The sequence below is a fragment of the Cyprinodon tularosa genome, unplaced genomic scaffold (genome assembly GCF_016077235.1).
Source record: "Cyprinodon tularosa strain WSP-4 unplaced genomic scaffold, ASM1607723v1 ctg21, whole genome shotgun sequence".
In the NCBI taxonomy this organism is placed as follows: domain Eukaryota; kingdom Metazoa; phylum Chordata; class Actinopteri; order Cyprinodontiformes; family Cyprinodontidae; genus Cyprinodon; species Cyprinodon tularosa.
The window spans coordinates 1,921,991-1,946,868 of NW_024038778.1; the positions used below are offsets into that span (position 1 = coordinate 1,921,991).

General features: G+C 37.9%; 1 protein-coding gene across 1 annotated transcript; it reads right to left on the reverse strand.

The window, feature by feature from the left end:
• Nucleotides 1-6,841: 6,841 nt before the first annotated feature.
• si:ch211-14k19.8 lies at nucleotides 6,842-23,560 on the reverse strand. The gene is made up of 11 exons (XM_038285341.1): nucleotides 23,338-23,560; nucleotides 21,608-21,988; nucleotides 19,544-21,259; nucleotides 18,431-18,519; nucleotides 18,253-18,311; nucleotides 16,422-16,585; nucleotides 15,082-15,247; nucleotides 14,810-15,001; nucleotides 9,274-9,495; nucleotides 7,080-7,239; nucleotides 6,842-6,998 (listed from the first exon to the last, which is right to left on the reverse strand). Exons 1-11 carry the CDS (start codon nucleotides 23,378-23,380, stop codon nucleotides 6,924-6,926), a joined length of 3,267 nt encoding a protein of 1,088 aa, XP_038141269.1. The 5' UTR covers nucleotides 23,381-23,560; the 3' UTR covers nucleotides 6,842-6,923.
• Nucleotides 23,561-24,878: the final 1,318 nt, after the last annotated feature.

Sequence of the window (24,878 nt, forward strand, 5' to 3'; positions counted from 1 at the left end):
TGGTTCCGCTGCATCCAATGGGTGTGGCGCCTGCAGATACCGGCTCTGCTCCCTGACATGGGAGTGCAGGGAAAAGCACCACGATAAAAAAAAAAAAAAAGTTGAACTATAAAACATTTATTTTAAGAGTTTATTTTATCCTGTTGGTCAAAAGTCAGTGGGCAAAATTCTCTATTACTTCATCACCTATATGATTTAAATGGTTATTATGTCAGAAGGGTACAAAGATGAGGCGTAAATCAGTATCTAGTATTTGCATAGGCAAAAATATTAATATTGCCTAAATTGTTAACATACTGCTTGCTTCAATATGATGCTATCATTATGGTTATACTGTCTTATTTTGGTACACAACATGTTTGGAGGTTTGAAACTTGACATGGAATACTAACTGCAGATACAATGATACTCTTATTTGTAGAACAAGTCAACACTTTTTGAGAAATTGCAATCTCTGGATTAATAAAAGACAAAAAGCCCTACACTCTGTTTATGCAAGATTTCAACATACACATTCATATCAATGTTGGTTACAGACCAAATTTATTGAGGCACTGAACAAAAGAATGAAACAAAAACAGGGTGATGGTTGATTAAATACGAGAAGGGCCAAACAGCCACCTAAGATTTAGCAGATAAAAACTGCGATTCTGTCTGAATATGGCAGGAGCTGAAAGTGGAACTTATCATTATTGAAAAAAGGAAACAGTAGAAATAGAAAAACAGTTATTTGAATTGTTCCATGCCAGCGCATATAAAAAATTAGGAACTTTTTTTTGTATTACGCATTTAATATGAGGGCCAAAAAAGAGGTCGGGACCAGTTCAACGAGGGGAACTGGCCCCTGTTGGCTGCTGTCTGGAACCACCCAGGATTTACACACTGCAAGAGATTTGAGTGACAGATGTGGGTAATTTGAGGTGTGTCAACATCAAAACTCAGCAGGCTGTAAATCTCATTATCTGTCATCACTTGAGTAATAGGTGAGCAGGGAACATCCATCAGTTTTATGAGTGATAAGAAATAACTGAGCTGACATTCAAACTTTGTATGAGTTATTTTACTATTCATGTTCTTTGCAAAAATGTCAAACTGCTTAGTGTATTGTTCTTCCACAACCTCTAGTGCTTTCAGGTAAGAATTAACTCTGAAATGGAATTTTACAACATATATTACAGTCTTCCTTATGCGAATAAGAGGCAGGGGTTTAACTTAATTAGGCCACTGGAGTAAGACTAATAAACTGACACTGGGAATTCTTTCAACCATAAAGGGTTCCTAATAAGGATATATGGAAACTAGCTCACAAGTAGGGACAGGAAGGATGGTTTTGTATGAACTTTTTTTCCTGCTGCTGTTAAAGACGCACGTAGGAAGTGACCACAGCTAAACAGCCTCCAGGCGGGCTGAGTGAGCTGATCAGGGAATTGGCTTTTCAGAAAGGCATTATCCTGCTTTAGACAGAGGCACCAAGTATAGACCCAGGACAGGACAACCATCCCTTTAAGAGGACTGTTGGATGACGTCCATATAAGGAGATATTGGAAGGCGTCACATGGGGGGGAAAAATGCAAAGCTCAGATCATGTGACCACTCTGAGGAAATGAATGAACCTCTCTTTTTAAGGCTCTGCCTGTGTTTTTGTGGTTGTAAAATAAAAAAGCATTTGCTGCAACTTCCTTTCCCATTTTTCATTGTATCTTTATGTACATGATATAGATTACCTAAATGAAGTCCCTTAGTGTGGTGATATGTTTCAGTTCTTAAGATATTTCAAAACTCAGCAGAATGCATGACTAATGCATGTATTACAGCACAATCATGCTTACAGTAGGCACTCCCTGCACTGTTAACTCACGCAGTGAGAGAAACTCACAAGCCTGGCTCTGAGCTCCGATGAATACCGTATATGGAAGAATCCTGCAGGTAGCCTCTGTCCACTTTCACCCTTTTCTGACCTCCAGCACTAAGCCTCTCCTTTGAACAAAGTTTACCTCCTAATATTTCTTCATTTTAAAACATTTCCCCCTCCTCCATACTAAGATCAGTCACTCCTGTTCTCCCTAACATCACACTTGTGGGCGTATGAAATCAGGGCAATGTTGTCTATTTGACTCCACACCAGTTTCTTCCAGGTACTTGTTACGTCATATTTCAACACAGTTCATTCATTGTAAGGGGTGTGGCTGTAATGCATGCGTCAGTAAAGTGAAGAGAAACCTGAAAAACACATAAAGTGGTCGAATCAAAGTTTCAGGATTCTTTGACAATGTAAGGGTGAAACTTGGGCAACAATTTGCATACATGTTATCTGAAATCAAATAATGGAAGTAAATGTGTAAACGCCAGCTAAATAAATTAGATATGTTGTAACAGTTTGAAAGTAACTAATGTCTCAACATCATCTAAATTAACAATTTTCTGATTATCCTCCCTAAGTTACTCAAAAAAGGAGTTAGTTTCTATGTAGGTGTTTATATACATAAGCACTAAGTACAAAAAGTATATTTTCCACTGTGGATCTATAAATAAATTTAGAAAAGAATAAAATAAATGAGTAAATATTCCTTATTTATGAAAAATCCTAAATCCTATTGAGCTAATATATTGTCAAATGATAAAATTGTTTCATTCAATAAAAAACATTCATTGTATAGGTTTTTTAATATATTGTGATATATTTGAAACATTTGTTGCTTTTAACCTGTTATGATAAAAGCTTCCAGTTCATTAAAACCTCAAATTCCGTATGTCAGACAATTACAGCATTAAAACAAAATGGGAGGATAAATAACGGTTATTGGTAAAGAGGCTTGATCTTTAAAATATGCTGTATCCAAGAAGATCATTAGAAAATTTTATAAAAAAGAAAGTCGCAACTACAAAAAACATGGATAACTACAGCTTTGAGTTTGCAATCATTAGTGTACAAACAAGGGCTGTGGAGGTTATGGATCCATAACAATAAATATAACAATAAATATTTGAAGAAGGAAATGTTTAATCCAATTCAAAAAGAAAACCCAACTAGGTAGCCTTTAACATTTCCTCTGACAAATACTGCTAAGATGTGCAAAACCTTTTTAAGGTTTTGCACATCTTAGCATATAGAAAGCAAGCTTGATTTTAGAAGTGATATTACTAAATTATCTAAAGCAAAGATGCAAACATAAAGACTTTTCCATATTACGCATATTATCCCCCACTAATCATATGACTGTTTTCTTTTCATTTAGTTGATATATTGTTAAAAAACAACCAATAAACATTTCAGCTTTCCTGTTTTCTGCTGCAAATTGCCCCTGATAAACAGGATTGACTAAATGAAATCAACATCTCCATCTAACTTTAATCAAATCATTCGAATTTGCACAAAAAATGTGTAAATACCTTAATTAAAACTTTCTTAAACATTACTAACATTAACGGTTATATATTTTTATTTAGTAAAATGAAAATATATTTAAAAGCTATCTTTTAATTTACTCCAAAACGTCTTCCATGGCCTTTTGATAAAGTATTTTTGTTGTTGTTGTTGTTGTTTTTTTTGTTAACCAGTTGTTGCTCAAGTTCTAGATAGTAAATGAACATTGTAAGCAAAGCACCACACCGCCAGCCTTGAACGGGTGTTGTTTGTGCATACCTGTGGCTTTGGGAGGAGATAGCTTTTCTTCCTGTCTGACATAAGGGAGAGAATGATGGAACACAGCTATATCTGGAGTATTACTCTGCACTGATTTTGATTGTATTATTTAGTTCAATTAGAAATAGAAGAACTTAAGTAATTGTTTACTTTGTGTAGGCGGTAAAGCAATAATTGTTTATTTAAAAACCTGATAACTCTAAAAGGATAATACCACCCTTCACACCAAGATAGCAAAATGTGTTAAGATGCATTACAGGCACTTTCAAAGCCATTGTCCTTGTCATTATTTATGCAGTAAGTGGAAAGAAAAGTTTACATCCAGATGTTCTTGAAATACTGAGATGCTTGCTTTGTTTTCTGAAGATGTATTTATTAAGGAAAGTAGCTATTCAAAGCCCTTTATTATATTAGCTATGGTAAATGGCTTATACTTAGTATAGATAGTACATTTTTAATTCCGGTGACCCCAAAGAGCTTTACTTTTACTTTTTACGGTAAAGAGCTACCCACTTGCAGAAGAAAGGCTTTCACACATTAAAGGTTAAGTGTAAAGGACATAACGAAGAGTTTGGACTAACACCCCTCTTTGTTCAGGAAAAAAAACATGTATCCTACACCACTGCAGGATCCAGCAACAGATGTCAATCAAAATAATCCAAAAGGTAAATAGATCAATGTAAAAAGCTATGTAAACCTAACGTTAACAGACTTGGCAAAAATGGTATCCTTGAGAGGTCAAAGTTAACACCACTACTAACATATCAAACATCTTGATGATTCCAAAAAACGAGACCAAATGATTACTTTTGGAAGGTGTTGATCCTGTCACCTTAGACATAAACCTAAGGCTTTTTGAAAAAGAACATAATTTAAATATTGTGGTTGGGCAATCACTTGCAGTAATTGATAGAAACAAAAACTGTTTTCTAGCAGAAAATCATGAGGAAATTATTCTGTTAACACTTTGCAGCCTTGTTAACCAATGTCAAATTCCTTGGATTAGCACAATAATCACAAAGCACATTCTGATTCAATACTCCTGCAATTTAACTGAAGTAAACCAATTCTGCAAAGCAGAATGGGTAAAATTCACCTATAGAAATGTGTAGGACTTTCCAATTTTACAAATGCTTTTAAAACTAGTTCTCCAACGTTCTTTTCATAATAAACAAAACCTTAAGTAAAATATAAACCTTGTATTCCCTCAAGTTTTATATATGATCTGTGCTTCTGTCTCCTTGGGCCACAGTCTGCCTCGGCAGATGGCCGCTCACACTGAGCCTGGTTCTGCTGGAGGTTTCTTCCTGTTAAAAGGGAGTTTTTCCTCTCCACTTTCACTACAAGCATACTTAGTGTGAGAGATTGCATTTGAATCAATGAGTCGATGCAATCATCTGGTTTTCCTTAGATAGAACTCTTTGAATCAATTGACTGTATGATCTGGTGAACTGTAAAGTGCCTTGAGATGACATGTGTTGTGAATTGGCCCTATAGAAATAAACTGAATTGAACATTTTACAATGTGACCGAGTCTTAAATTAGACAGAGGTCAAATCAGCATCTTTAATCAATGGAAAGAGAGGGAAAAGAACCCAGTAAGGAAGCAATATAATGTCCCAGACTGGAGACAGCTGCACATCCCACCAGGTTTTGACATTAATGTCCTATCTAGTCAGTCTTAAAAACATTTATGTTTCAGTAATTATAGATGTTAGAGGTTAACAGTTGTTTTGCTTCACTGAAAGTGTTTTCAAATCAACTATAACTATTATCACCTACGGTATAATCAATCAGAAATGTCCAAGAATACAAATAATTTCCAACAGATGACTCTTTTATCTTATACTTTTTAAAGCTTCATATTAGCTTGTGCTTCCTTCTTAGGGCCGGATCTATCAAAGGTTTGCGTGTATAAAAACGTGAGCTATTTCACTGCGCACGCTAAAAAATGTACAAACTGATCTATCAACAGCGTGCTAAAAAGGTTTGGTCTTTAAAACGTGCTAAATAGCGCCTCTTATACATTTAGTACTTTTTCTGCAATGAATATGCAATATGGGGCGTTTACACGCAAAAGTGCGTCTTGTGGGAGGAGAACATGTAAATATATTAATTTAGCACTCGCAAAGTGATTTATTAAACCTGAAAGCAATTTTGCTAACGGTATCTGACTATATTTAACACGTTTTAAAAGAAGTTCAAATGGTCTGTATGCGTAATTGCGCACACATGGCAGCGGTTACTGTCGCAAGAAGGAGACATTGAAATGAAGCAAGGAGACACAGAGAACGCATTTTTTCACTCTGTGTGAATATTTTTGGAATGAAGGAGGAAACGATCATCAAAACATAGTTTATCCAGCATTGCCATTTTGGAGCTGTTGGGGGAACTCCGAATGGATTTGGAGCCAGCCACAAGGAGGACCCACGCAATACCAGATATCACAAAACTCCTTGCTATATTGCAGTTTTTTGCATCTGGGTCATTCCAGCGTACGGTTGCAGCGCGAGCTGGGATCTCCCAATCTCATTTTTCAGAAGTGCTGTCCGACGTTCTAAATGCCATGTCGCCCTGACGCCCTACTGGAGAACCCCGACACCCTGCGCCTGTGGAGCAACATGCCAATGCTGCGGGGATGCGTATGCGCAGTAATCTCATCCACAGTCACTTCTTGTGAGCCATTTCGTATGTGCATTTTTCTACAGGCCAATACAAAACACCTGTTTTTTTTTTTTTACTGCAGTGAAGTAGAAATTCAGCCACATACCACCTTAGGGAATAAAGGTTGCCAAAGTTTATATATATATAAATTTATTAATTTTTTTTGGAGGGGGTGTCACTGTAAGATTTAAATTTCTTAATGCACTAGTTTGTACAAACTACTTTGCCGCAAACCACAAAACGCGCAAAACCATCATTTAAATAGGGCGTCTCCAACAGTTTTGCACCTGCCACCAGTTACTCATCACTCTTGTTAAATCACCCGCAAACCATGGTTCAGCCCCTCGCGCAAAATTCCAGTTTGCGAGCGCAAATTACTGCACGCAAAATTGGATCTTGATAAATCCGGCCCTTATTCTCTAATTGTAGTTTTTTCCCCATTTGCATACTGAGGTGAACCTTTAACAGATTTGCTATTAGGTTGTTGAAGTTTTTATTTTGTCCTAAGAAAAACTGAAAAAAAACATTAATACATTAGTTCTTTCAACATTTATGTGTAAAACATTTCATTTTAATATAAAAATGATGTAACATTTTTTCTTGTTCTTTATCGTCATCAAGCAGTCCAGCTCTTTCCCATGTCTACCAGCTCCATGCCTTCGCAGTAGGACCTGGGTCGTGTCACCCTGACCTGTAAATAGAGAACAAAACATATCATAAAATCAGATCTACCAAACTGTCTAGAAGTTGTCATCCACAGTCAAACACTCACTGTAGGGGTCCTGTGGGATGCCAGCTGCTGAAGAAGTGGGAACGGCGTCCAGTGAATGGGTTCCACAGGCCAGCTACACACAGAGAGGTCACTGGCCTTCCCCGAGTCCAAAACACCATCCCCCATACTCATCCCACTGCCCCTCCAGCCATACTGGGAGCTGCAGATACAGAGTCAATGGATTATTTACAAAGACCAAATGATGGAGAACTGAGCAGTGTAATCTGAGGTCAAAGTACAAGAGAGTGGAAAGATCACAATTGCAGTTTAATAAGTGGGTCTAAGGCATGTTGACAGATTGAACAGATTATTTGTTCAACAACCTCTGTGCTCAGTGGCTGTTCTTTTTGCTCTGATGATAGTTAGGTATTCATTTGTCAAAACTGTCTAAACAATATTTCCATCACATTTAATGATACCGCTAATTTAGAATAAACACATGCAAAAATAATAGCTGCAAACTCATTGTCACCTAGCGACAAAGACCTTGATAAGCCATCGATTCTTTCACGTCTTATGAGAGCGAGCTGAATTGTTTAGATACTGCAAATAAAAGCTTAACAAAGAGCAACACGAGTCCACACTATAGAGGATTTCATTTTCTTGTTGTCGTACAAGTCAAAAGTAAATGTAAATGCTCCGGCATGGTTAAAATGTAGTTTTCTCTATGAAGTTTGAACCATGCTGCTTGCTCTGGTTTGTAAACGCAGACCTGTTCATTCTCCAAAATCCAACCATTAGCCATGCGGTCAACCTATGCACAGGTCAGCGTTTTTCACAGAGCACTGACCCTAAGAACATCAAACTTGTTGTGAACTTCATAACATGTTTGTGCGGCAATAAAACTTGCAACTAGATGTGTGCAACTAGACTTTAAAACTACCACATAACTTAAAAGAAACATTAAAATTTGTTTAAATAAACTATGTTACTCCATCATATACACTTGCTTGTTTGGTTGATTTAACTATTCAGTTAACTATTGCCATAGACTATGAAGCAATTTTAAAATTGCATAGTAACCACAGCATCCTTTTTTTTTAAATGTTGTTATATACATTGCATGTTAGCCTGTTGAAACAAAGTTTTTTATAATAATCGCACATTTAACATTAGAAATATTACAAGAGGTGTAAAGTCTGTTTTGCAAAAGTTAGAGGAGCCCAAAACAAAAAAGTTACAGTATTTAGATCCATTAGGTACATGCTTGTTAGCATTTAGCCCTTTTGCAACATTTGTATAGTCTTCATTGTCAGCAGCCCTCTTTATGTCACTTGACAGATTTCTTTTGCCACATTTAGTCTTTCTTTCTCTTAATCTGTGTGTACCCACTGTTTCTATTTGATCTGATGCTGAAAACATAAACCTCTCTTCATTTTATTCTTTCAGGATATCTCTTGGTTTTGGGTGAACAAACCGGTATTAGGAACAGTTTCAGATTTCATCTTTTGGTAAAGATACAGAGAGTAGAGGACATTTTTATCACATGTGGAACAGAGCCAGTCATTGGTGTGTGAGGGATTGCTAAAGAGTCAATGACAAAATGCAAGCGAAAGTCGAGGAGCAAGTCTTGCAAGTCAATGACTGGATGCAATCAACTGGTTTTCCGTAACTGAAATTTTGAACCAATCAGCCTATCGTCTCTCTTAAGTGCCTTGAGATGATGTGCTGTGAATCGATGCCATATAAATAAAATTAATTGAATTGATGTGAATCCCTACAACTAATTCAGTTTTTCTGTCAGGCTCTTTACAGCCTTCCTGATCAATTTCTGTCCGCCTTATCCGTTGGAGAGGACCACTCAGTTCGTATTAATGTCATTATCATTCCACATTATTTCCACTTTTTGACGACTCATCGTGTATCAATCTATAGTAAATGTATACACATCAGTGCAGAGTAATAATCCAGATAGAGCTGTGTTCCCTCATTCACTCCCTTATAACGGACAGAAAAAAGCTACCTGCTCCCAAAGCCACAAGTATACACATGTATGCAGCAAGGGTGTTGTTTTTTTTATTTATCATGCTTAACATGTTTGTTTTTCACAGTGGAATTTACAAATTATATCACATCAAATTAGGAACACATTGAGGAATTTATTGTATTAATTTTTTTTCTAACTTAAAAAAACTTGATATTTTTCATTAGGTGTGAACAGGTCATGTCTATACTGGATGTTTTGTGCATTTACCTGTGGGGATAAATTGTGTTGATACGCGTTCCATGACTGGGGCAGGTGGAAGGCAGGGACAGCGTGTCGTCATGGTAACAGCAAGGCCGGTCAAGCGCCCGCAGATGCAGGAGCTCATCAGAGCGCATAAAGGCAGGATTGTCCAGAGAGTCTGCAGATCCTGCCCAAGAACGTAGCCAGAAGCGACCCGACAGCTCATCAAAATGGTTGAACTTACGATAGCTGCCAAAACAAACCATCATAGGTCATAGACTGTACAAGATACAGTGGAAATGTTACAACAATGGCTGTATGAGCATTTCCATTTTTTTCCGGTTGTATTCTATATAAACTTTTAGTGTTTATAGTGTGAAAGGGTTAATTTTAACATTTGTACTATTAAATTGAGAAAAATAATAGCATTTAAATTTCGTCCTAAATTTCTGGAAATTGAATAAAATAAAGATTTTCCTACTTTACCATTTTGTTCTGTGCGTAAAGACTAAGAATATCCATGATACTGTCTCTATTCACCTGATAAGGACTGTTGATTTCACTAAAACAGAATTTTGATTTTGGAAAGTACCTATCTGCATTATTATAATTATCAATGATAGATCTTTGGTGTGATGAAATACTTAAACTAATAAGATCAATGCATCCGAGTGATATCAAGGGTTTTTAAACTATGTATCTCAGTGGTTTCCAAACATTTCAACCTCTCCTCTTACTGACCCAGACTAGGATTGACACAATTAAAATAATAAAAAAGATATTCTGCTCCAACAAATACATTTTTTTATTATCCATCAGTTGAAATTGATGGTTTAAACAACTATTTAGAGACATTACTTGTGGTTTTCAGTTATTCAAGGACTCTAGTTCCAAACCACTGGTCTGCAGTTATAAAATATTTTTTTAAAAGTTGGTTTTGTTCCTTTATAATCAGCATGAACAGGCAAACTACTTTATCAGATTTGGAGAGGAGTAATCTGGATTGACTCCGACTTTAGAGCTTTGAGAATTAAGTTCCAAGATGAAATCTAGCAAATCTCAATAGTAGAAATTTGCTACCCCCACCTTTTTTCTAAGCGGTTGGTCTAATCTTAGCATGCTGGGAGCAGCCTTAAGCTTTTCCTTAAATTATATCTGGAGACTAATTCTAAGTAAGTTTACACTGCTGATTACACTGTTGGCTTACGAAGCCAACAGGTGTAAATGTTCAGTTTTGCTTAAGAAAAAAAGAAAATAAACAAATAAAAAAAAGAAATATCATATAAAAACATGCAGATATGCCAGAAATGAGCAATTATCCTAACTTGATGAACCTTTAAAACCTATTCTATAATCTAGAAGTTAATTTATTTCATACATAGGTGTACAAACTGAACTAAAGATGACACTAATTATACTCCACATATTTAAGGAGCTAATAATAAAATACATCACATTTTTCTTGACTTCTTAATAGATTACAGGACATGTCAGTGTGGATGAGTGAGGGCTTCATGCAACACTAAGGGAAAGAAATTAAGATTTACTAAAAAAGTTTGACAGTAAAACAAGTCTGTTCGATTTCTTCCTTTGTACAAAGTTGAAAGCTTGAGTGTGACACCTACTGGACATAAAAGTTCATAACTACTGCAAAAACTGCTCTTCAAGCCTTTTGATGCAAAAGCTCTCATTTGTTTAGACTTAGCTTCTTCACATAAAGTGTCTTTAAAACAACTGCAGTGGTGTGCATTTGTTTTTAGTCCCTAACCTTACACTTTAAAAAATAAACTTACAGCTGGAGGTCTTTGGACATATGCAGCTTTCTGTCACCAATAAACAGAAATCCTTCAAAAATTATAAGAAAAAATACGTAAAATGGCTTGAGCTCAGAATGGATGGAAATCAGACTTCTAGATTATGCCACAGATTATTAGTTTTAGGTCTAAACTTTGGCTGGGTAATTCAGACATATGCCTATACTTTTAAATAAACCATTCACACTGCAAAAAATGGAAATCTAAATGAGTCATTTTTGCTTAAATTAAGTGCATTTTTTCTTTAATTGAGGAGGTAATTGAGACACTTTGCCAATGGAACAAGACAATTTTCATTTAAAATAAGAAAAAAAAAATTGCTTTTTCTTATTTCAAGTGCATATTATCTAATTATCTTGTTTTAGGAGTAAAAATACTAATTCCATTGGCAAATCATCTTATTTATCTACTCAAATTAAGTGCAAGTACACTCAATTTAAACATTTTTTTACTTAATTCTAGATGGTTTTTGCAGTGCAGTTGTAAGTCTTGCTGTATTTTTACACTCTTTGTCCATCTGGTTACAACACAATGTTCAGAACACCATACTTAAATGCCAGGATGATGTTTGTTTCAGGGCAATGAGAAGTGTCAGATTACTGCTGCTCACAGTAGCTTTTTTCCATGTAGTCAAAAAGGTTCAATCCTGTCCTCAACTGACCGCAGCACTGTTTTCACCTGTCTTCCACTGGTTTATGTGTCCTCACTTGGATTGTGTAAAAATTGTATTAGTGTTTTCGAAATCGGTTTCCGTGTCATATCCTTCAAATCCAGATGATTCATGTGCACAAATGATTGTCGTCAAGCTAGATCTACGGTTCTCTGCAGCTTCTGCAGAGCAACCAATGGGCCTTCATTGGCGCTTCTGATTAATGTCCCCCATACTGTAAAATAATAGCCCTAAGAGGTTTGCAGATTGATCATACTCTTTAATGTTGATGTAATGTATTGATAAATGTTATGCAAGATATTTTAAGATTTAAGATATTGCTTTTAACCAAACACTGATTTAAATCTATCTAAAATGTTATCGCTGATCTGTCTGCAATGTTGGTCTTCATGACCATCTTCATTAAGATGGTCCTGCTCCCAACACCTTCATCCTGTCATTCTCTAGGAGTCAAGCGAAGAGGCAGCTGGAGAGATCTGATCAAAATGAGTCACTAGGTCCTGATGGTGTCAGCCTCAGAGTCCTGAAGGCCTATGCAGAGCAGCCTTTGGGATTCTACAGGACCGCTTCACCCTTAGTCTGACCCTGGAGAAAGTTCTATTGATGTGGAAGATCTCCTGCGTTGTTCCCATACCAAAGAAAACTCAGGCAATAGTTCTCAGTGACTACAGACCTGCTGCCCTGACGTCCCACATCATGAAGGTCTTAGAGATACTTCTGTTTCTTCACTTCAGCAAGCAAAGAAGCAGCTATCAAGACCCCCCCTGGAGTTTGCTTATCACCAGTGAGTTGGAGTTGATGATTCCATCATACATCTGCTTCACTGTCATTTTGACAAGGCAGGCAGCTCTGTGAGTATCATGTTTGTTAATCTCTCCAGTGCATTTACCACAATTCAGTTTCAACTTTGTGAGAAACTCCAGATGACTCAGGTGGAGGCATCAATAATCTCCTGGATTAAAGACTACCTGAGAAGCAGAGCAGAGTTTTTTAGACTGAAGTGTCAGCTGTCAGCGTCACAGAGGCACATGGGATGGTATTATCACCATGTCTTTTTACTCTCTACACATCACTGACTTCCATTAGAAGACTGTTACTTGTCATCTGCAGAAATACTCCAATGAATGTGAAGTCCCTGGATGCATCGGAGGTGGACTAGAAGATGAGGACTAGGATCTGGTGATCTACTTTGTGAAATGGAGTAAACAATCATCTGATCCCAAATATGAAAACAAGTTGGATGATTGTAGATTTAAGCAGACAAAAAAAAAAAAAAGAAGAAAAAAAGAACATGTCATATGCTATTACTATCATAAAGGAGCAAGTGAATGGTTATAAATGCCTCAGTGTTTACCTAGACAAAACCATGAAGCCATCTATAAGAAGGGACAGAACAGACTGAAGCTTAGCTCCTTCTACACCTCTGACTTCTAATACAAGACTGAGTCTTGTCATCTCCAGAAATATTCCGATGAATAAGAAGTCACTGGATGCATCAAAGATGGACTAGAAGATGAGGACTAGGACCTGGTGATCTGCTTTGTGAAATACCGTGAAGCCATCAACAAGAAGGGACAGAACAGACTGAAGCAAGATGCTACATATCCTCCATAAGTCTGTAGAGTAGAGTGATCTCTTCCTCCATCATGTGCTGGGATAACAGCCACAGAGCAAATGTCTTAAAGCTCAACAAGCTGATGAATAAGACTCTCTGTTTTAGGAGCTCCTCTAGAACCTTTGGAGATTATTTCACAAAGAAGAATTTGATGAAGAACATTATGGACAACAGTGAGCATCTTCTTTGTGAGATTGTTAAACAACAACAAAGTGTCTTCAGTCAGAGGCTTCTCCACATCTGATCCAAGACAGACCACTACAGGAGAACCTTTCTGCCTACAGCTATCAACACCTAACACATCTAATTTGAAAAAAACAAAAACAAACTATGGCTTACTACAACATTTAATTTCCTTTTTGGATTAATAAAGTATTGTAAGTGACTGTGTTGGTCTACCACATAAATCCCCGCAATACAAATCATGTGGTTGTGATGTACCACAATATGCAATATTGGTTACGTTTACACTGGATCACCTAAAGTGATCCAAATCCGATTTTTTTGGCCCATATGCAACCTGGATCTGATCTTTTCTGTAAAAACTGATCTTTTCATGGCAGTCTGAACAACACAGATCCGATTTTTTCCAATGCGACCCAGGCCACTTGGTTATGTGGTCCTGACCCCGTTTCTGTGTCTGAATGGCCAGGTTGGATTCATCCGACCTCAACTGCACTAATACCCAACAAAGGTCACTATTCTGGGTCTTGCTATAAAGAAGCTGCAAGAAAAACAACAACCATGTCGGACAATGATGCGGAGAGCAGTATTTATGTTTAACCATCCTGAAAAGATTGTGTTTTTATGGTTGCGAAAGATCGCTAGATACGCTCCGGCACTACCATCCATGTTTACTTCCGTAAACACAGAGCACGCTGGCCTGTGATGTCATTCCGTCCTCTACTGCGCATGTGGGACACTTGCGTTGTATGACTGCAGCTCACACAGGAGATCACATACAAGTCGCATATATTTGGAAATGTGAACAGCAATGCAAAAAAATCTGAATTGAGCATTAAGGACTGCAGTGTGAATATTATTTGCTTTCCAAACATGAGGGTCTTTTAGAACTCTCAACATGCAAATGGCAAATAAATGCTACTTTACTTAAATAGTTAAAATATATAAATATTTTTCAAGTTGGGAGACTTGACAAAAGCAGTTTACACTGCATTCAGTCGTTTACCCATTCACACATATACTGATGTGGGAAGCTACATTGTCACTGACAGAAGCAGGGCTGCTGTACACTGGTGGCACCAGACCTCTGAAAAGCATCAGTGGACAATATGGGTGAAGTGTCTTGTCCATTTGACGCCACTTCCACCAACGCCACTAACTTAAAAACTCTTTTTAAATTATTTATGACATAATTCAGCATCAAAGTGCCTTATTAAAACACCAACATGTTAGGTTAGTGTATAAGGTGAGTATTAAGGTAGTTTAGATGTGTCAGAGTACCTGCTGCGAGTTTGGTCCACTTTGGCCTGGATCAGAATGGTTCGATAGTGTCGCACAGCCAGGCAGGCCAAAAGGCCAATAGCCATCACTATGATGAGTAAGATGGCAAGGCATACACCTATAAGCCGAGCTCGAGTCATCCTAATGTCACACCTCTTACCCATGTACCAGAAGTCCTCACCTACAAGACAACTAAAGAAAATAACCTCTTTTAAGCAACCTGGATATTTTCTTTAACTGGAAGAAGACAGTTTTTGTGTGGATATTGGTACCGGCATACTGGAAGTTGGCCTGGATGGTGTGTGCAGATGCCATGGTGGTGGCAGTAGTCAAAGTGACAGGCTGAGGAGCAGCTGTAGTTAGTAGTGCTGGTTTGGGTGACACATTTGTACCCGGAGGGGCACTGGAGCAACCAGTCACAAACATCCCCCTGCAGCCCTGAAATAAATATGTAAGATAACAAAAAAAATGCTGGGGATTGATAAATGTCCACATCTGTATTCTTCATTAAAGACAGGAAACAAAACCATTGCTGTGATTCATCTAAAGTCCCCTCTCAGCCAATCCAGTTCATACTTAAAAGCTTATATAAATTAGAAATTTAAGTTTTTGTTGCTCTCAACTTATAGAATAGAATAAAATTCAACTTTATTGTTATCACACTGTCACAAGTATAAGGAAACGAAATGTAGTTTGCATCTATCAGAAGTGCTATACAGGATATAAATATTACAAATATCACCTGTATTACCACACCAAACTGTGATGCAGTTGGTGAGGATGCTCTCAATGGTGCAATTTATTTTTACTGATAAAAAAACAGTATGATCTATTGCAACAGTAGCTCACAAGTGATATTTTACTGGTGAGTAATATATTTTATCTGAAACGTTTAAGGTATTTAAACCATATAGACCAGAACACATCTTTCTCCATAAGGTTAGGGAGTTTTTAAGTTGGATCTGTGGGTGTTTGGACATACCTTTTACAACTCAAAAAGATAAATATATATATTTTTTTACATAAAATATAAAATAATATATATATATATATATATATATATATATATATATATATATATATATATATATATATATATATATATATATATATATATATATATATATATATATTGTGATAAAGGCCTTTTTACTATTCAAATCTAAATATCTAAAGTCTTTGTTTTCAAACCAGAAATCATAACATTATTTAGATGAGAGTTTTCTCAATGAGATATCAAACAGAAAGTGTAAAGGAGGCTCAGCTGGGTGTGGTGATCAGAAATTACAGACATACTTGTGCTATTCATCATTGTGACACAATGAAAAAGAAATGTAGCCCATGATAGTTTGGTCATCTTATAAAAATGTCTGACGGCATGTTAGCAGGAACGTTTCAATAGAGGAAAACAGTACAGTAGAGCTAATTAAGCAGGAGTGGCAGGAAATTATAAAATGAAATGACACATTTGGAGGGTAACAACTTCAATAATAAAGTAATCACAAATTCAGGAGGCTACAGTAGGACATTATCCAAGCTATTTTTGACTCACATGTGGAGGACAAAACTCACAGAGCTTCAATCTGTGGTCTGTGTTCAAGCCTGGGCTCACCTCCAACAGTGATGTTGGTGATCCTAGATGATCTGAACATCTTCCCATGGTGAAGAGCTTGAGCCAGTCCTGTTTGTTCCAGCAGTGAATTGGGTTCACTGATACTGAGCCACTGCAGAGCCTCACTAGTTTTAAAAACAACAAGGCTCTGCACTGCAAGGCCGCTGGGAAAAACAAAAAACAAGACTTTTCAACTTTCACCCGCATTTAAATACAGACACTCTATTCCATTGCTGTACAACATTTTCTGACTGTAATAACAGTAGCATTACCTCGTAGATTTCCTTTAAAATAAAAAATGCAACTATGAAAACATTTTTTATTTCTCTTTACTTCCATGGCCATTTTACAGTATATTTTAGTGGCAAGAAAATTCAAACTGCTGTAAATGAGGAAAAGAAATTCATAGAGGCAGCACTTAAAGTTAAAGAGATTAAAAGTGGCATTAAAATAAGTTGATTATATATTAAAAGAAGATAAAATTATTAAGGAAATTGAACTACAGTTAGACTTGGAATGTAACTAATAATGTTTAGATAGCACAGTAGAGGCCATTCTAAAAAAAATGAAACTTTAATCTAGAGTTTAAAGCAGCTGAGGGTTTATTCCTGATTTGACGAGCATGTGAACTCAACACCGTGTCTCCTTGTTTGGTTCTGGGTTAGGTACGCAGATAAGAGTCAGAAGACCTGAGAGGTCTGGGGAGGGGATACACTGACAGCAAGTCTGTGACCCTATTTTGTAGCTAAGCCACTCAGTGATTTATAGACTAACAAAATAATCTATTATCTGAGAAACGGGGAGGCAGTGTAACAATTTTAGAATCGCAGGGATATGCTATATGCTTTCTTATTTTTAGTAAGGAAGCAGGAAGCAACAGTTTAGATCAACTACAGCCATTTGATCAGCTTTTGGCTGACGTGTGAAGACGCTGTTTCATTAATCAGTTCTATTGATAATAGTCAGAGTTCTGCTTCATCCAGGACCATGTTGCAGAAGCAGCAGTCTCAGCAGATACAGACTTCCCTCTCTGCAGACACCTCCTCCAGCAGCCTGAGGTGCTCCCAGGCCAACTGAGAGACATAGTCCCTCCAGAGAGTCCTGGGTCATTCCAGTGCCTCTTTCCGGTGGGAGGTGCCTAGAACACCTGGTGAGGGAGGCATCCAGCCAGCATTTGAATAAGATGTCCAAGCCCCCTCAACTGGCTCCTCTCAATGTGGAGGAGAAGCGGCTCTACTCTGAGTTTCTCCCGAATGACCGATCTCCCTACCCCATCTCTGCCCTGCTACTCTGCAGAGAAAGCTAATTTCAGCTGCTTGTATCCGGGATCTCGCTCTTTCAGTCATGATCAAGAGTGAGGGTAGAAACGTAGACCGAAATCTTTACATTGAGAGCTTTGCCTTTTAGCTTAGCTTTCTGTTCAACGCGACGGACAGGTGCAGCTTCCATAATTACAGCAGCAGTCGCACCGTTCCGTCCTTCCCTCACTTGACGTCTTCCACTTGAGGCAGGAACTCTCCTCTAACCTGAAGACGACAAGTTACCTTTTCCGGTCATCGTCTACTAATGTTCAATGTCAAGTCCTGTTGAGACACTTTTTTTTTTTTAATCCTGGAGATGTTCTTTATGTGTTAGAAGGGCAACTTTGTCACTGCCTTTATGTGCCTCTAATGGTTCAGGTCTCAGTCCATCACTATCCCCATATTTCGAGTCTGATTTGGGGTTTCTAACTGTATTAACTTTGGTCCAGTAATTACTACTAAGCTTAATCAGGAAAACTAAGCAAAAAAAGATATAGGAAAGCAATAGCATGGTAAAATTAAAAACTCACCTGCTCCAGACGCCCAGCAGCTTACTGAAGCCAGGTGCTCTATGCATGTGGATCTCTAACTAAAGAAAAAAAAAGCAGGGGGTGGGTAGAAGAAAGAAAAAAGTAAAACAATAGATATTTTTCTTATGGATATGTATAATTGTGCCATTTACAACATTGTACGTGTACATTTCCTCACCCATGCCATGACATCTTCCTTCAGACCAGCAGCTGAAGCAGGATGAATATCTTCTAGAACTATCTGCAGTAGCAGCTCAACTGACTCAACTACAGAAGAAGCAAAAGGATAAACAACAGCACCACAACCGGGACATGCAGTAGAATGTGTTGTGAGTACCTCTTTGCCAGTTCATACCTCTATTATGGATCTAGGAACAGTTATACAGTCTCTCATACTTAACCACTGGAATGACCCGCAATCAGTTTTGGTTGATTAGCATTTGATTTAATGTGTTGTAGAAATAAATATATAAAAATCTCTGGTATAATCAGCAGTACTTAGAAATGTAGGCCTACTCTTCTTATTATGATGATATTAGTCATATCCAGATTGTACCAATTTACTTAAAATTTAGATTCATGATTGAATCAAAATAGCTTTTAACGGAATGCTATTTCTGACATTTTGAATTGGAAAAAGCTTCCTGGATGGGAAGCTAAAGGTCTTCAAACTTGGAAGTAAAATCCAGTGGATCGTTTTTAATGTTTCTGGAATGTAATATGTCGAACACGAATGTTTTCAAGATGACATGGAGAATAGCACATTGTGACAAACACCAGATAAAGCATGGGGACTTGCTCAACAGCTGACATCACAAACAGGTAGGTGGCAGTAGTGTTCTTTGAGAAACATATCTAAATTTAAATCACTCTTAATTAAAAACACTTATCATTTATTGAACGGTATGTAATAATTTTATATTTGAAGTACTTTCAGAAGTATGAATTCTGATTATGACTGAACTTTTCCTTTAACTAAATTGTTATTGTTATTTTATTCAACTATTTGATTAAAGGTTAAGCTATTTGATTTAAATATGTTTTTTAAGTGAAGCCTAGAATAGGATTAGATCTGCAGGGCTCTGGCTCTTCATTGGGGCTGCATTGATTGATTGACTTTATTGATCTCACAGTGGAGAAAATGACTCTTAATTAAAACACTTATCATTTATTGAACAGTATGTAATAATTTCATATTTAACGTACTTTCAGAAGTTTGAATTCTGAATATAACCAGACTTTTCCTTTAAACATTTTTGAATGGCAAAGAGGTGGACTGACCCGCACCCACCTCTGATGGTAGCAGGCTGGTTTGGCACAATGTAGTAAACAGGACTCTGTGTTGAACTGCCGCTGGCCGTAGGGTTCAAAGCTGATGATGTTCCACTAAAGTTGTTATGCTGGCTGGGATGAAAAGCTGGAGCTTGTCCATCTGGAGGACTATGACTTATTGTGCTACTTTGAGACCACTGCCAGAATGTGGTCCCTTTAACATCCCCACTCTCTGATTTCACCGGAAACAGAGGTATTTTTGGAGTGGTGATTAAATGTTTATTTGGAGAGACTGTGGGAGAGGACTTTAGGAGCAGTAGAGAGTTTTGTGAGGATTTTGGTGTAGTTTTAGGGTCCATACTGCTCATATCTGTAAAGGATTCATTTATAGAAGACGTTAAGGTTATATGGGTATCATCAGGAAGTCTGGTTTGTGTGGGGAGTACATATGGTGGAGTTGATGAGACACTTGGTGAATCATTGGGAGATTCTGTCACTGGAATAAATGGCATCTCCCTGTTGGCTGATGGAGACGTTGAGGTCTGGGCTTTGATTGCATCTGGTCTGACTGTAGAAAGAGACCCCTCCTTGCTAAACAAACGTTGGATTATGTTGGTGGTCAGGTAAAAAGCGGTCCCACTTCTTCGCATGCCCTCTGTTGCTGTTTGTGTCTCTATTCCACTTGTTTGTGTCAGAGTAGAGGAGGAATGCAGGGAATGTAAGCTGGCCTCTGTGTTTTGGGTAGAGTTTTTTTGACTCTGTGTGGAAGGGGCTGCTGTGTAAAAAGCATCTGTATTTTTAAGTCTATTAGAAGGCTTCAGAGCTGGTCTCTTAGTGTAAACCTCAGGCAAAGAGGAATCCCTCTGAGCTGTGTGTTGCTGAGGTGAAGCATTCTCCGCAGTACCCAAAGAAGTGGAGATCTCTGCAACGTAGGTGGTGGGTGAAGGAGCACTGCCTGAGTCTGGTGGGGAAGAGTGTGATGGCAGTGTGGGGTGTGTGCTATTTGGAGGTTTGAGGGAGGGTTTTAAATGTTCAGAGATGGGGATGGTTGGAGTTGAGTAAAATCTGTGTGAGCGAGCTTGTTTATCTTCAAAACTTTGATCAACAGCACCACCATGTGGATCTACCGAAGTATTGCTCCATGTCAATACCCCAGAAAAAGAAGAGTTAGACATGCTAAAAATGGACACACTTTGGTTTGTCTGAGCTGTAGATTCATCCCTCTCTGTTATTGGTCCCTCTGTCTTTGTAGATGTAGAACTTTGTAAATCTGTGGTAATGGAAAGACTGACTTTTTCAGCCGTCCAGGATGTCTCAGTTTGCCCTTGGGTTACGCCAGTGCGATTTTCTGTTTGGGATTTGGTGTCTGCACTGACTGTGGGCTGAAAATATGGGCGTGTTATGGCAGTCATGGGATCATCAGTGAGGTGAGCAGCTCCAGATGTATCCGCTCCATTGTTCTGTTCTTCCTCAGGAAGAGGGAGAGTTTCCCTATCAGTTCTCCCACTGACTGGGTGTCCCCACTGGGATGAGGTGGGCTGCACCAACTTCTCGTCCTGAGGGGATGTTGACTCAGAATGAGGGCCAAAACTCTGCGAGACACGGATTCTGCCCTCCTCCGTACCCCTGACCATCTCTTGAGCAAAGGTAGCCCCTTTCTCGTTCCAACCAGTAGGGTTCCCATCTTGTTTGTAGGCCGACCCACCCGCCGTGGAATTTTTCTCATTTTCCTGAACTAGACCACCAGGAAGAAAACCAAAAAACAGCGAGGGGTACAGGGGGTGAGGAGAGAGAGTTGAAATCACATCATTGCTCCAACAAAACATAGTGAGGCTGATAAGAAGTTTCCAACGAACACATTACTGAAAACATTTTAGCTGCATGTTTTGCTACACACCCAGATTAAGCGTGAATAAAACCTGCCCTGTCTCTTTACAGCAAACAAGAAACACATTTCATGGAAGCAAAGCCAGCAAGTAAGCACACCTCAACCCTCATTAGTACCAGACAAACCCATTGGGATTTAAATAAGTAAAGGCAAGTGGGTGCATTTCAACTGTAACTCAGGAATGTGTTTACTCACCATAATAAACCAGCTGAATTGAATTTGAGAAAATTCCTGGTCCTGTCCAACTGAGGAAGGCTTTGTTTTTGTCACAGTCAGAGAGCAGCATAGTTTCTTGATGGATCTGAAAGATCTGATCTTGCCCACCACATCTTACAGAGATACTTGAATGCCTATCCATCCACTCTAACTTTAAGAGTACCTTCCTACCCAGAGGAATAACTAGCATCAAAGTGCAATTTGAGAGAGGTAAATTTTCCCCAGGCTGCTTGTTAATGGAGCTGAGCCCATTTGTGTTATTAAAGAAGTCAGGTAAAGAGAGGTTGATGTGGCCAACAGGTTCATGGTCCAAGGTGACATTTCCACCACAATGCTGGTTCAACGAGGCCAGGGTTTTATCTGTTTAGAAATAAAAAATAAATAAATAAATAAATAAATAAAACTTTAAAATGTATGAAACTTTTTTTCATAACTTTGGTTGTTGATGCATTGATTAATTGTGCATTGTTTTGACTTTATAGATCTACTATAAAGGGAAGTTGAGGTTACCTAAGATGCTCTGCAGCCCCAACTAATTAGACTTTACAATAATGAATAAATACCCCATAAGGTTTATGAGGCTGATTGTCATTCAGCTACTTTTATTGCCTGTGTGGCTACATTGTAAACCAGAAAAGCAGATAGAGATAAAGATTGATATATATATATATATATATATATATATATATATATATATATATATATATATATATATATATATATATATATATATATGGCACAAGGTTTATTGTAGCAGAAAGCTGATTTTTAGATCACATTCAAACATAACATCCAAGATGTGCTTTGGTTGATAAGTACAAAGATCGAAGATTTAACAACCACAGAAAAAGGATGTTAGTGCCTGACTTATTTGCATACAGTGCAAGTGCTGATGAAGTTCTTTCTCCACTCAGACCCTAGGAGATTCATTTTGATTAGCATTGAATAATTTACTTTCAAGCTCTGAAAGCTTGTTATGATACATTTACAGTAAACACATTCACCAACGTGTCCTGTGGAACTTCTATATACCTATATAAAATTTACATTTACATATACATATATAAATATTTATATAAAATTTACTTATACGTCAGTCTGACCTTGTGTAAATACCTTTAATTGTAATATTAACATTTTTTGGTATTAGAGTATTTTTAAACCATTTTCATTGTATTTCATGAACACTCATTATACTTACTTAGGAATAGGATAAGGAAAACTAACAAGTTTAACCTTTTCAGATTTAAAACACTTAGATAGCATCTCCCCATATAGTATCTACAGTTAATAATTATATTATAAAAGCCAACTTAGCCCTGCAGGGCTGAGCCAACCCATCCTTTCAGTTTGTATTAAAGCCTCTGGCTGAAAATTCAAAAAATGTTTAATAGAGAAAAGATCTCTAATTTTCCATTAAATTGTTTTTATTTCCAACCCATAGACTTAATATAAATATATATATATATATATATATATATATATATATATATATATATATATATATATATATATATATATATATATATATATATATATATATATATATATATATATACATACATAATGTTAGGCCACCCGCAAAAAAACACAATAATTTCTACAAACTGCTATGGATACTCTTGGAGATTTTTAGACAGAAAAGAGAATAGCGCTATATATATATCACACTATATGTCATTAAAGGAGGCTGTAGATGTTTTCCTTACCTGTTGTGAAGAGAAAAAGCAACAGATAGACGTGCAGCTGCATTTCCAACGGTGAGACATTTCAGTCGGACGAGCGTTTAATATCTGGTCCATGCAGATTGTGACAGAGCCAGACCGTTTGACTTCAACCTTCAGATGAGGACAAACAGACTGCGTAAAGCCTCAGTCATGTCCATCCAATCTTCTAGCGGACAGAGGGGCGTCACAAACGTCCCTCCTTCATCATCTTCATCATCACCATCATCATCATCATTTCCGTGCAGGAACGCAGCCCCCTGTCGTCTAAATGACATACACGTGTGTCTGTCAAACGCTGAGTCTCATGATCAGGGACTTGTGCCTTAATTAGAGGTTCCCAGATCCCCCAGGCACCGTCTGCATCGTTAAGGTGAAGGAGAATTCCAGAAATGAGGGGAAGGGATCCTCTAGTCGCTGCGGGGGGGCAGCTGTTTTACACAACAGTTAACTTCTTGCAGAAAGCTTCACTTTACCACAGGAAGTATTAAGATGAAGCTCAAAAACAAGCAGTTCATTAACGTCTTGGCTTTGAGGCATTTCTGACCAGAGGCGTAGCCAGAAAATGTGAATAGGGGTGGCCAGTCAAAAACCAATTCAAAGTGAGGGGTGGCCTGAAAGCTGATCAGTAGCTACCAGAACCTCAGGGTCCATCTACACTGTTCCAATGGGCGGTTCTAGACAGTGCCCAACGGGGGCCAGGGCACCAGTAAACGTCCTGGCCCCTGTTATGGCCCCATGTACTGAAAACATAATACTCAAAGAAATTCTAAAGCCGGGCGTACACTGTGCGATTTTTTTCAGTCTTTGCACGCAGCTACCGCTCACACTGTACGAGCTCATGCGATCTATCTGCTCACACTGTGCGACTAAAAAACCAAGTTGGACTCAGCTCAGCAGTGAGATGGAGCTGCTCTGACTCGTCTATCCGGAAGCCAAACCAGTAGAGGGGGAATATGAAGCTCTCTATCGTAGAACAGGCTGCCTTGGCATTTTTTGCAATTTTGTACTGAAAGCCCTAAAAAGAAAAGGCGACGAAGTATTTGGAAAAAAGACATGGCTGAGCTAACGTGGCTATTACGGTCTGTCAATTTTAAAGAAAGCGCTCCATTTCACTCATTCCATCCCTACCATGCTGCTGGATTTACATCCGAAGGGAATAAAAAGAAATATCCTTGTTTGCGCATGCACCCTGAGCAATTTGCCCACGACAAACATGTTTGATTTTCTCCCGACCTCAAGATTCCTGATCGCGAGGCGGTCGTGAGAGGCTGATCGCCCCTCGTAACCCCCGGTACACTATACTAGTCAGGATGAGGCTGAAAGTCGGCCCGATCGAAAGATTCTTTCAGGACTGGAAAATCGCACAGAGTACGCCCGAGTTAATGATGATAAGCGCTGGAACAGGCATGGTTACTGATAGATCCTTTGGATCTATTTCCTTTTTTTTCTTTAAAAATTCAGTTTTATTAACTATTTAAAAACAATAATGTGATAGCTTCAGTGGTATTGAGATAGGATCCCAG

Excerpts from the sequence above, each read along its gene's own strand:
- si:ch211-14k19.8 (XM_038285341.1), bottom strand. The coding sequence starts at position 23,380 with ATGCAGCTGCACGTCTATCTGTTGCTTTTTCTCTTCACAACAG. Across the intron at positions 18,312-18,430 it reads AGGAAGATGTCATGGCATGG|TTAGAGATCCACATGCATAG; the intron begins GTGAGGAAATGT and ends TTTTTTCTTTAG. Across the intron at positions 7,240-9,273 it reads AACACAATTTATCCCCACAG|CTCCCAGTATGGCTGGAGGG; the intron begins GTAAATGCACAA and ends CTGTATCTGCAG.